Source organism: Typopeltis vanoorti, chromosome 7, assembly GCF_054136105.1.
Source record: "Typopeltis vanoorti isolate ZY-2024b chromosome 7, IOZ_Tvanoo_1.0, whole genome shotgun sequence".
Taxonomy (NCBI): Eukaryota; Metazoa; Arthropoda; class Arachnida; order Uropygi; family Thelyphonidae; genus Typopeltis; species Typopeltis vanoorti.
Window position 1 is genome coordinate 29,741,041 of NC_143555.1, and position 13,303 is coordinate 29,754,343.

At 36.3% G+C, this 13,303-nt stretch overlaps 1 protein-coding gene across 2 annotated transcripts in view; it reads right to left on the minus strand.

Moving 5' to 3' along the window:
* The window catches only part of LOC150104546 (tetraspanin-5-like), a 231,114-nt gene extending 218,307 nt beyond the window's left edge, over nucleotides 1-12,807 (minus strand). For both annotated transcript variants that reach the window (XM_090395760.1, XM_090395761.1), the window contains exon 1: nucleotides 12,596-12,807. In XM_090395760.1, coding sequence (XP_090251886.1) covers nucleotides 12,596-12,682 — 87 coding nt within the window. In that variant the 5' untranslated portion in view covers nucleotides 12,683-12,807. The remainder of the gene's footprint in view (nucleotides 1-12,595) is intronic.
* Between the last annotated feature and the right edge of the window lie 496 nt (nucleotides 12,808-13,303).

The following is a 13,303-nucleotide window of genomic DNA, read 5'->3' on the forward strand; positions in this document are numbered from 1 at the left end:
ACATTTTAAGGAGCAAACATGGCATCGAATCATGGCTTAGTGAGTGCCAATATCAAATTGGCAGGGAAATTGGATAGGGAAGTCTCAAGGAAAAATTAAAACCCATTATTGAAAATGTACTGTTTATTCCACTGCTCTCTCAGCAATCAAGAGAGCAGTGCATAATACCACAGAGAAGCCAAAGAAGAGATGGATCTCACAGGCAGCATTAAATCTAATTAAAAAAATAATAATAACCATTAATGATGCACATAAAGAGGAATAATATGTCTGGAAAAAAAAAATATATATAGAATGAAATGCAATGAAGAGAAGGGGTAGTTAGAAGGATCAAATCAAAGTGTTCTGAGGAAAAGTGAAGATATCAATAAATACTACGGTGAATACAGAATAAGAGAAGTATACAAAATGATCAAAAATGTCAAGAAATGGAGTCCAAAGCAGAAAACCATAAAAAATAAAAAAAGATCAAATTGCGATGAACACAGAAAAAACAGGAGAGAGAGAGAGAGAGATGGACATGACTGCTTAGATTTATATACAACAGAGATGTTGAGGTCCAAGGCAGGTTAACTGATGAACTGAAGGAAATATCATCACCAGTACAGAGGGAGAGACATATACTAAGGGACAAGGTTGTAAAGAAAGTAAAGCATTTAAAGAACCATAAACACCCTGGGACAATGAGATTACTGGAATGATGCTGAAATATGGTAAGACTGATGATAGATGAACTACAAGGGTTGTACAGCATTGTGTGGGGTGAAGGGAAATGGATAACATCAATTCTAATACCAATCACAAAAAAAAAAGGAAGCAAAATAGACTGCAAAAACTACAGAACAATTGAGTCGTAGAAATCCACAAGATAAGCAAACATAATTCAGAAGTACTGCGCCTCAAAAATATAAACTTTCATGGCTGGTTTGCGACTTTCAGAAAGCATACAACAGCACAAGAATAGAAAGTAGTGTAAAATGGGGGTCTTTTTTTATTCTTCTATACTTTTCTATTCCTATTCTATCTATTTTCTATTTTAGTCTTCATTCTAATTTATCTTTTATCTTTTTTTTTTTTTATCTTTTTAACTTTCTCTACTCTTTATTAGCCTTATCAATCTATACTCTACTTTTAGGATAATTTTCTTATACCAGGAGAACTCTAGAAATTTATTTTTTCGTTTAATCGACTGCACCACTAGTGCTCTCCTTGTGATATAAGCTATATTAATACTTCCAATAGAGTTCTCTTTGAAACTATCCTAAAGCCCTTCTTAACAATAAACATTGAAACTAACCTTAAACTCCCCAAATCACAGGATCGTGTTTATTTTGAAACAGTGCATTGCTTAAAAGATCAGGTGGCACACTTTGTAAACAAAACAAAGATATTTATACTAAATTGTATAATACAAATCATACAATAGGGAAAGATTCTTTCATACTTCACTTTACGCTTAAACAATAGAGCAAATTAACCTTCAGAAAATTCACAGAATCATGCATCATATTATATTTTTATCAACATTCAAAGAAAAAACTATCAGCCCATTACAATTCAAGGAATATCATGCTCTGTTACTTGTAACTAGTAATTCTAACTATAACTTTAAACAAACTATTCTTAGACTAGTTATAACAACTCTTTAAGAAACCTACAGTTTCAAAAATCATAAGCAAAATACAATGAAATCGACTCACATATCTTCTTTAACTCTATTATGCACTCATTCTTAGTTCCTTCTTAGGTTCCTTGGCTTCGCATCCGTTTCAGGTTTTTGGCTTTTACTCGGAGATTCCGTTGGCACCGTCGTCTCATCTGGAATGACTCAAGGGGCCTAGAGCACAATTTCGCGGTGTTTATGAATCGGGCAGGGTCTGACGATCGAGGCCTATGCAGACTGTCTTAATTGCAATGCATGCTGCTCCTGCTCCGCTTCTCCCTCGGTAGTCTTTCGCCTCCAGTGGCTGTCCTTTGCGACTTCATTCGAACTGACGAACATGGTGGATCCTCTCCTACTGAGGTTCTCTCCTCTTTTCCTCCTTTTCTTTTCCTGGTGTCAACCCCTTTCTTCATTCTTTGATGACTTATATACAATTTCCTTGGGACTCTGGACGAAGGGTCGAGACCCCCGACCATTCCCGTGCAATCTGTCTTGACCTTCACTTTAACGCTGACTTTTAGTTCTCCTTGAATGTACACACTTAATCCCATTTTCAAAAAGGCAGAACTATGTCAGAAGTATACCGCCCTTTTGCCACTGACCTTGAAAGTGGTATCAAGCTGACTTTGGGCACATTAAATTTCGCTTACACTATCTACAAAATATAGTACGCCCACAGATTCGAGACCCTTCGGCACTTCTGTGCATGTCAACAGGAGGAGAATCCAATCCATTCTGATAATAGGATAATCAGTCCGTATTGTGGGATGAGTTGTTTATTATTACACGCCGGAAAATTAACTTCTCTTTTATGATTATTGTAGTTAACGTGTAGAAAGGCTTATATGTTCGTCACACATGTTATTTTATTTTTGACAGTATAAAATGACGATATCATTTTCAGTTTTTAGAAAACCCACACATACAGGGAGATATTTACACAAACAATCACATCATCACCCTTCTCAACAGTATGGTATTTTAAAAATGCTAACCCACAGAGCAAGAGCAATCTGTTCCAATGACAATGCTCTTACTGCTGAACTGGCTCACTTACACCACACCTTCTTGGCCAATGGGTATAATCCCTATAAGATAAACAAAATACTAAATGCTCTTAACAAACCCCTCCCACTATTCACCACAGTGAACTACAACAAAACAGTCACCATCCCATACATTAAAGGCACATCAGAAAAGATATCTAGAATTCTTAATAAACATGAACTATGCATAGTATTCAGACCGTGTGTCAAATTAGCAACTCTCATCCGTTCACCCAAGGACAGCATCCCTCCTTCATCACATCCAGAAGTCTATGAAGTACTCAGCTCGTGTGATCAAGCTTACTACAGTCAAACAGGAAGAACTGTGAAGATAAAAGATACATCCAGCACTATCACTACGGCAAGTCGGGCCTAGCAGACCATGCTTTGGATACCCCTGCACACAGAATCAACTGGAAGAAAACAAAAGTACTGCATATAAACTCTTACAAGTCGGAAAGATTGTTCTTAGAAGCAACAGAAGCTTTGAAACATACTCTAAATCTCAACAAATATGGCTGTATAAATTTGCCTAAGATCTGGGAGACAGTACCGGCGTTTTCTCCCTTTCTCTCTGTTTTTAGGACTTTAGTCTTTGTGTAGTAACTGCAATTTTTTTTTTTAAGATAGAGAGCGCCTAATTAGGACCTTAGTTTTTGTGCTGCTGCTACAATTTTGTTAAACTAGTCCATTGATTACACCATGTTGTTGTAGTCTCGCGTATTGTGACAAACTGTTTTTGTGCTCTGAAGATGCTGGTTATAACACCAGCGAAATATCAGCGATAAGTCAAATTATTATTTACCTATAATTGTGTTCTGATATATACTGACAAAAATAAAACAACATTGTAGTTAACTATGTTGCTTTGTATAACAGTTGGAAAATTTTACCTATAAAGCATGTGATTTTGCGTGTTGGCGACCAATTCGTACATCCTTCATTTCTTTCTCCCCTTCAGCATGAATCGACTATTCTTGGTAAGACACCGAGCAGAGATCTACAAACTGTGAGCAAACTATACCAACATCAATACATTGCCGATTTCTAAGGCACTGCCCTTGAACCTTACATTTTTAGACATTTTCTGTTTTGTACAATCTAGCATGCTAATTCCTTGTGGTTAAATACATGGGCTTTTAAGATTATTTACAACATTATTTATTTAGATTTGACCTCTATAAAAGTCGATGCAAGAAAAGGAAAATTTACACTGCATTGAATTTTACAGTAGCATAGGCTACTCCAATTGTATGGACAGGAACCTAATACAGGTAGGTATTCAAAAATCTGGCAACCTTCGGACCTGAAGGGTGCCGTATTTCGGATGGTTTCACAAACGGTTCGCACAGACATGCCGCTATCAAGTTTTTTTAGCACTTCCACTCTCTCTGCAATCGACAATGCACGATGTTTACGTTTAACGCCACCTCTTTTCTTTGCTGAATCCATAATGGAGCTATACAGCAGCAAATAAATGATAAAATGCAAAGAAATAAGCAGGTTATCGCAATGCTTATCGACTACAGCGCCATCAAAACATAAACATAAATAGAAAACAGTGGCGTGTGAACGCGGTAAATTTGAAAATGCACGCTCCGAAATCCAAGCTGGAGATCTGAAGGAACCGGATTATTGATGGCTGGATTTTGAATGGTTACCTGTATATCTATTGCAGATTATCAATGTTAATGGAAAGAGAAATTGTGGAGAAACAGGAAGATGGTTCCAGACAAAGAGGGGCATGAAACAAGAGGACCTGATATCCCTGCGTATGTTTATCATGCTTCTAGAAAGAACAGTGGATGTTATAAAAGGTATAAAAATTAATAATTTATGATTTGCAGATGACAGTCATTATTGAAAGAGATGAACTTGAAAGGAGACTGCTGAAATGAAGAAGGAATGAGATGACAAACACTGGAAAAGCTAAATCAATAATATCTGGAGATAAGAGAATGGGTCAAAGCTATATAACTGAGAGGAGACCTCCACATAGCCTTCAAAGGAATGCGGAGAACCGAACAGGGCCTTTGACTTGATGTCCAATCCTCACCTTCTCGTGGTGCACCCTATCACATATCTACCTGGATAGTGAACAGACGAGGATGAGCTGGCAATTTGGGATTTAGCCGACCAAATTGTATTCTTATTGGCTTAAACCAAAATTTCAAATGATGGTACAACATGACAGCTGGGACATGGCCTGGTTAAACAAGCCCCCCCCCCCCCCATTGTTTTCGCCAGGGTACCAGGGCAAACAGTGAAAAGTCAACTACTGGAACAAATCCTAAAACTTACCCCAACTCAACATCATCAGAGTTTCAAGATCGGTACTATCAACATAAGAAGCCTGAATGGCAAAGAAATGTAGCTAGCTGAGGAATTGGATAAGTACCAGATCGATAATAGGGGTGACTGAAACAAAAAAGACAAAAACTGGTGAGATCTTTCTGAGCAATAAATACAAAATGTTATATTCAGGCAATGACAATTAAGGAAAAGAAGGTGTAGACATAGTATTCAACACTAAATATCTTCTACGAGATAATTACTTGAAACAGCACATAACTGAAGGGACACGTGGTGTGAGAGTGTTGGACCTGGTCACTGGTTCGGAGGATGTATGAATAAGTAAGGTGTCCTCGTTGCATCCAATTGGTGAGAGCAATCATGTGGTATTGACTTGGGAGGTTGCAAAATTTGTCGATTTCTCTCTTAAGAAGGGGTATATATACGGAACTATAGGTAAGGCAATTATAAAAAGCTTCAGAGTGAGCTTGCAGCCAACCCATGGCAGAACATATTGAAGGGAAAAGATGTTAGCAGTGCATGGGATAAAATCAGCAGGTATCTGAGGAAGGCAATATCAGATTGTGTCCCCATGTTCAGGAAGACAAACAAGGTAGGCGTTAGATGGATGAGTAGTAGTATCAAGCTTGATCTGCAAAAAAATAAAATGTTATGGAGAATTTACAAGGAGAAAGGCAATCAGTACACCTACGAGCAGTACAAGGCTCAAGATAGGAAGGTTACCAGCATAGCATGAAAAGCTAAATCGAATTATGAGAAGACCTTAGCCAAGGAGATCAAGGGCAATCCCAAAGAGTTCTTCCGCTATGTAGCAAGTAAAAGGAAGAATGACTTCGGAAAGATAACTTTAGTGGGTGCTGATGGTAATAAGGTGACAAATTTAGATGTAATAGTAGAGTTAATGAGTGATCACTTTTCAAAAGTCTATCACCCAAGTGAGAATATCTCTGTACCTGTAGCAATAACTAATGCGAGAACTGAAGTTAAGAAATCAGAAGTACTTAGTATATTGCAAAATTTAAATGCAACACTGCTGTAGGTTTAGATGGAATATCAGCACGGGTGTTGCGTGAATGTGCAAAGGAATTGTCAATGCCTCTTACTTGGTTATTTAACTTCAGTTTGAACTCTGGTATGGTCCCTAAGGAGTAGAAGGAAGGCAAAGTAGTTCCTTTGCATAAAGGTGGCTCTAAAACTAGGTAGTAAATTACAGACCAATCACCATCTCAGGAGTGGTGGTAAAAGTATTGGAAAAGTTGGTTCAAGACAAAATTCAAGAATGGGTGGATCAGGATATGATACTCTATCGGGGCCAACATGGTTTTGTTAAAGGTCAATCCTGCCTTAGCAATTTATTAACTTTTTATAATAGAATGATATCTAAGTTGGACAAAGGAAATGGCTATATAGTGGTACTTCTGGATTTTGCTAAGGCATTTGACAGGATACCCCATGGAATACTGATGCGCAAATTGGAGCAGATGGGAATGGATACTAAACTGGTGATATGGATAGGATAATGGTTCAGGGAGAGATACCAGAAGGTTGTGTATGGAGGAGCAGAGTCCAGGATGAGGCAGGTGACCAGTGGTGTGCCTCAGGTTTTATTGAGGTTTAATTTGTACATAAATGATATAGGAAATGGCTTAAAGGGAGATATTCAGTTGTTTGCTGATGATGCAAAGTTGGGTAGTGCAATAAAAAATCAAGTTGATGTTGAGTTTTCAGGATGATTTAAATAAGCTGGTGAAATGGCACAAGGTTATGGATGTCAGTTCAATGTGGAAAAGTATAAAGTTATGCATTTTGGATTTAAAAGATTACCAGCTGTGTACTACGTCGATGGAATGGTATTCCAAGAGATTGATGAGGCTAGAGACTAAGGGGTATTGGTGGATAGGGAGATGAAGTTCAGGGGAGACATTGCTAAGGTGTCCAAGATTGCACATAGCATTACTTGGTTATTGAGAAACACACTAACATCCAGAGATAAAGATTATTATTTCCCTTTATAAAGTGTTGATACCTCCACATTTGGATTACAGTGCTCAGGTCTGGTCACCTGGATTCCTTGGAGATGAGGCAATTGTGGAGATGGTTCAGAGGAGAGTGACTAAGTTGGTGAGTAATGTAAAAAACGCTCCTTACATTGATAGATTGAGAGCTTGTAGATTGCAGAGGTTGGTTGACAGGCAGATAAGAGGGGATATGATAGAAACATTTAAATTACTAAAAGGTTTTTATAAGATTCATGCAGGGGAAATGTTTCAGCTGTGTGATAGTGATGGAAGAACAAGAGGCCATCCCTGGAAATTAAGGAAAAGTATGGTTAACAAGGGTGTGAGAACAAGGTTTTTCGCCTGGAGGGTGGTGAATGAGTGGAATGCATTGCCTGACTCAGCTGTGAGTTCTTCATCTGTAAATGAATTCAAGAAGAGATATGATAGATATTGTTCTGATAGTTTGGGTCTCCTGCGATGAGTTTACTGACTCCATGGAGATACCCATAATAATAATAATAATAATAATAATATATACGAGGCTAATCTTCTTGAATGGCAGGCAGTCTGAAGTAGAGTGATGTGGGCAAATATGAGAATCGGGAACTGGACAACAAGACTTATTTGTGCCTATGGTCCCACAGAAGGTTCTACTAAGGTAGAAGTGGAGGAATTTTTTGAGGCTTTAGAGAAAGCAACTGACACAATGGAAAAGTTGTTTCTTGTTTGGGATCTAAATAGAGAAGGAAATGATTGTCAGACATACAAAAATATTTTGTGAAAATTGGAGAAAAGAGCAAAGCTAATAATAATAATGCAAATACCGGTTGGATTTCTGCTCAGGACATGGACTGGTTATTACTAACACAATGTTCCAACATAAAAATGTGCACAAATTCACATGGAGAGAAGAGGCAAGTAATAAGAAAAGTCTCATTGACTATGCTATTGTTCATAGTGATGTTTTCTCCCTGGTACAGGACACCAGAGTGTACAGAGAATTTGAAATTGGAAGTGATCACCATTTAGTCTTGAGCAGGATAAATTGAATTTCACAGTGAAAAGAAGAACATGTAAGAAAGTTTTAAAAAGAATAAAAGTTGAGCAGCTGTCAGATGTAAACTGTAAACCAAAATACACAAATATTATTAAAAAAAAAATGAGAGTTTGAGAGCAGAAACCAAACCTTGGAGATTCAGTGGCAAGCCTTGAAGAAAACCCTGATTGATTCAGCCAGAGAGGCATGTGGTGAGGTTGTTTGCAAGGATAGAAAAATCAAAACTCCATGGTGGACGCAGGAAATTAAAGAGGCAGTGAAGGACAAGAAGAAAGCATACCAAAAGTTCCTGGCAAATAAGTCTGCTTGTGCTCTTAGAGAATACAGAGACAAATGTAAGAAAGCTAAACTGTGTGTAAAACTAGCTAAACAAAAGTCATGGGAGGACTTTCGCAAGAATATAGAAAATAAATATGAAGAAGGTGGCAAGATATTCTGGAGGTTGTTGAAGAAGCTCAGAAATGTAGGAAAGAGTGCTGTAAGAGGAATTAGAGATGATAAAGGTGACATGAAAACAGGAGAAAAAGATATCCTTGAAGTATGGAGTAATTACTTTGAAGAACTGCTAAATGAAACAAGCAGTGATGACAGCACAGTGATAAAAAATACTGACCAGGCATGCAATCAGGAATACATATCCATACTTCAAGTAGAAAAAAGCCATCAAAAGCCTGAAATATGTAAAGGCAGCAGGAGTAGGTGATATTCGACCAGAAATGCTCAAGTATGGAGGTATAAAAGTCGTATGGCTGCACTGCATAGTTCAGAAGGCATGGACAGAGGGACAAATTTCAGATAATTGGAGTAGAGCTCTCATAGTACCCATATATAAAAAGAGAAATAAAACTGAATGTGAGAATTACAGAGGCATTTCATTACTGAGTGTTCCTGGTAAGATATATGCAAGTATACTTGAGAAACGGTTGAGACGGATTGTGTAAGGGAAGCTTGGTGAAGAACAAGCTGGATTAAGGCTAAATAGAAAGGCTGTCAGGATCAGATTTTCACTTTATGACAGAATGTTGAGAAATCATGGAAATATAACAAAGATCTGTACTTAAGTTTTGTAGATCTGGAAAAGCCATATGACAAGTTGCCAAGAGAGAAGATATTCCAAACGCTAGAGTTATATGGTGTTAATGGGCCATTATATCAAGCAATACTTATTCTTTATTTGAGTTATAAGTCAACAGTTAGAATTGAAGGGAGTACAGGAAAATGGTTTAATGTTAAATCTGGTGTCAGAGAAGGATGTACATTATCCTCTCTCTTATTCATTATCTATATGGATCACATTATGAAGGAAAGTGGTATTAAAATTGATATCAAAATTGGAGGTGTCAATCTCAGCTCTTTGCTATATGCAGATGATGTTATGTTATACTTCTAAATAAATCTGCTACAAGACTGCAAGATTCCCTGACTAAATTGAATAACTGTTGTAATAGATATGGTACGAAGGTCAGCATTAAAAAGACAAAGATGATGAATATAGGCAGAAACATTGAAAATATCAACTGCATTGCGAATGGAGAACTTATAGAACAAGTAAAACATTTCAGCTACTTAGGCATGATTTTTAGTGAAGATGGTAAGTTAAATATGGAAACAGAAATCAGAATCAACAAAGCTGGTATGGTAGGAAGTCAACTGAATAAATTTATATGGAATCTGAGAGAAATTAGCGAAAACACTAAATTAGCTAAATACAAGACAGTGTTCAAATCAATTTTAACTTATGGATCTGAGAGCTGGGTTAGAAGTAAAACACTTGACCAAAGACTAGAGACTGCAGATATGAGAGTCCTGAGAAAGATCAGAGACATGAACAGATAGCATCAATGGCAATATCATGTTAAAAATGAGGATATTAGTTAAGAACTAGATATTGTCAGCATCCAGGAATGCATTAGCAGAGCAAATCGCAGGTGTATGGTCACTTAAGAAGAATAGGAGAGTAAAGATTATCAAACCAAGTGTTCTCTGCCAGGTTGGCAGGAAAAAAGACTCAAAGGAAGACCAAGATATAGGTGGATTGATACAGTAAAAAAGTGCCTTAGAAGACAAAAACATAAGACCTGATAATATTGGAGTCTTGACATTTAACAGACTGATTTGGCGGAAAACTGTAGATAAGAAGTTAGCAATGATGTAAATTTTTCAAGTAGTACTATCATATCCTGTACTCCCTTGTGGGTATATATCAGGAATTTGATGATGATGATGGGAGAATGAAGAGGCTAATAAAGATCAATGGGCAAACTAGAAGTTTCACACATCTAGAAAGCAACATGACACATGATTTAGATTGTACAAAGGAGAGCTCAGATAATAATAGTGAAAGTAAACTTATTGGCATTGAATAAGATATGGAAAAATAAAGAAACGAGCCTTGATTCAACACTGAGTGTTGGAAACACATATATTCATAAGTGCTTTCTAGGATGCGAGACATGGGTAATGATCAAAGACTCTGAAAAGCAAATATTGGCATTTGAAATTAGATTTCATGTTATATTTTCATTAAATAAAAATTACTTTTATTATGTGACACCTCCAGGGGAGTCCAAAGACTCATCGAGGGAGAATGCACCAACACCATAGAATGTTTGATACCCTTCTAACTACTAACCATGCTCAAACTTGCTTAACTTTTTGCGAGCCATTAGCAGCAGAGGCTCTACCAATCGACCAACCTTTGCTCTTTATATCAGAACGAAAGTTAAGTTTGAGTTTCTGGTTTATTATTTCTTTAAAAAAATGTTCTAAATGTTATTGCTCCTAGAGGTGTAATTGCCATTTCTGAAATAAATGTCTTAGAAATACAACCTAATAATCTTCTCTGCCATGACAACAGATTGAAAATTGAGATTACTCTCTGCTATTGAAAAGAGCTGTTTACCAATGATTCTGAGCTTGGAGTAATATAGGTGTCAAATCCTCTCAGAAAGATTAAATAAACTTTTAGCTTGTGTCTCTTTCAACCATCATTTTCAGGATCTGAAAATAACAATTGAAAGAGACATGAGATGCTATAGATGCCAGTATTTCATTTTTGTGGAAATGGGTATATTGAACCGGAAGAACAACAAATATTCAAGTGCATGAACAAGGAAATTATATCCAATATGTGTAACTACAGCAATTGTCTGGGGTTACAATCTATGCCATTATTGGAGTTAATGGTAAAAAGCTGCTCATTATGGTGTTCTTACAGATAAGCCTAATTTACAAAAATAAATGCTGGTGGTTAGTAGTAATGTAAACTTTTAAGGTAGCGCTATCATAGTACTGTCAACAAGTGTGCTGGGCATATCAGGAATATGATGAGATTGTCTTTGGAATCTACTACGTCTCTACAATGTTGTCCATAATTGTGAATGTCTAACTCTCACAAAAATCTGGGAGACTATGTTGTTATTATTACATTACACCTCCAAGGACTCATTGCAGGAGGGTACTCCTGCACTTAATCCACCATCTACAATTCAACACTGCAATCCATCTACCACTTATTAATAGTATTTTTTTTTTTTTTTTGTCTGTAAACTAGAGTTGCACTTGGTCAATTTGCCAGTACACATGATGAAAATCTGGTTTGTATCAGAAAAAACACTATTGTCACTATTGTGAGACTGGCTAAGTCACTTTGAACTAGAAGAGCTCATATAAAGTTTCCTCTTGCAATGATGAGAACTGAACTCGGACATTTCCCAATTGAAAGTTTAAGGGTGCGATAACCCATCATTCTTCCATTTACGCTATGGGAGACAGAGCATCTGCAAGTCTTGAAATTCAGTGTTAACAAATTTCTTCTTCCTTCACAACTTTCAGTCTATCTGCAAAAATTGTGTATAGAAGAATCAAAAGTAAAAATAAAATAAAATAAAGACAAATATTTCATAGCATGTTGCAGCACAAACTGGAATGGACGAATAACATACTAAGTGAATTTTTTTTCCTCCATAGTAACTGTTAGGTGGAATAGAATGTTGGGAAAAAAAAAAAAAAAATCACAGCCTTTCTTCATAGGAGGTACTGCTGGAAGTGATATTTTTAACCCTTAATTCGGATGCACAAACTAAAGTCACTACTAGGTGCATGGAGAACTCCGTATTATTATTATTATTATTTTATTTTTTTTTAACAGCATAAAATCTACAGATTTCTGACATATGAAGCTCAACTTGATCGGGGCTAAAAAAAACTTTACCCCACACGCGCACAGAGATCTGAGTTTACAGTTAAACTTCTTGTATGAAGTGTAGACGGGAAAAGGCAGTAATGTAATTTTTTTACACGGAGATTTTTATTACAGAAAAATGTAACTAAAAAGCGTGTGATTTTTTTTTTTTTAATTACTGGTGGATCATTTTGGTATATAGATTTTCAATATGCAAGTGTCAAACATAACAGAATGCATCTGTAGGTTCGAATGGGCGGAAAATAAATGCATGTACAGTATAAAGATTTCAGCAAAGCAATTAATATGATGAAATATATTAAAAACGCTTACCCAAAATATAACATTAAACCCAAAAATCAGGTACTTCAAACAACAACTAATTTCACTTTTATCACGCCTGTGTTTCCTCGCAGGCATTGCTTCTGTTTCCCTTCATAACAGTAAATTATAGTCATCGAAACCATGTAACGATAATAAACACAAGGTAGCTAACTGTACCCATTTGTACACAATTATTTGACAAATACACAGTGCTGCCAACAACCAAATAATGGCATTTGTTAGGGAGGAATAATAATAAAAAAAAAAAAAAAAAGTAGAATTTATTCTTGAAAATAGTTATTCTTTTCTTTACCTATTTAAATATAATTAATATTAGAGACATTATTTTATTTATTCAGTATAATTATTTATATTTTTTATTTAGTATAATGTATAGGAAAGCGGTGAGCAAGAAAACGTATTCACTGCATTTAAATACAAGAATATTTAAATTTATGAATATTGAACATTCAGAAAATCGGATATTAGAAAAATTAGAATGCGCGGAGAGAAATATTGTTTTACTAACAAAAAGTAGAAAAACGAATAAATTTTAATCAAGTGAATTCAAAGTTTATTATTATCTCCAGGGAGTCCAATGCTTCACCGAGGGAGAGCAGCATCGCACAATTGATTTCCTTCTAACTACTAACCGCGCTCAAACCTGCTTAACTTTTTGCGAGCCATTAGTAGCAGATTTTCATTTACCAATCGACC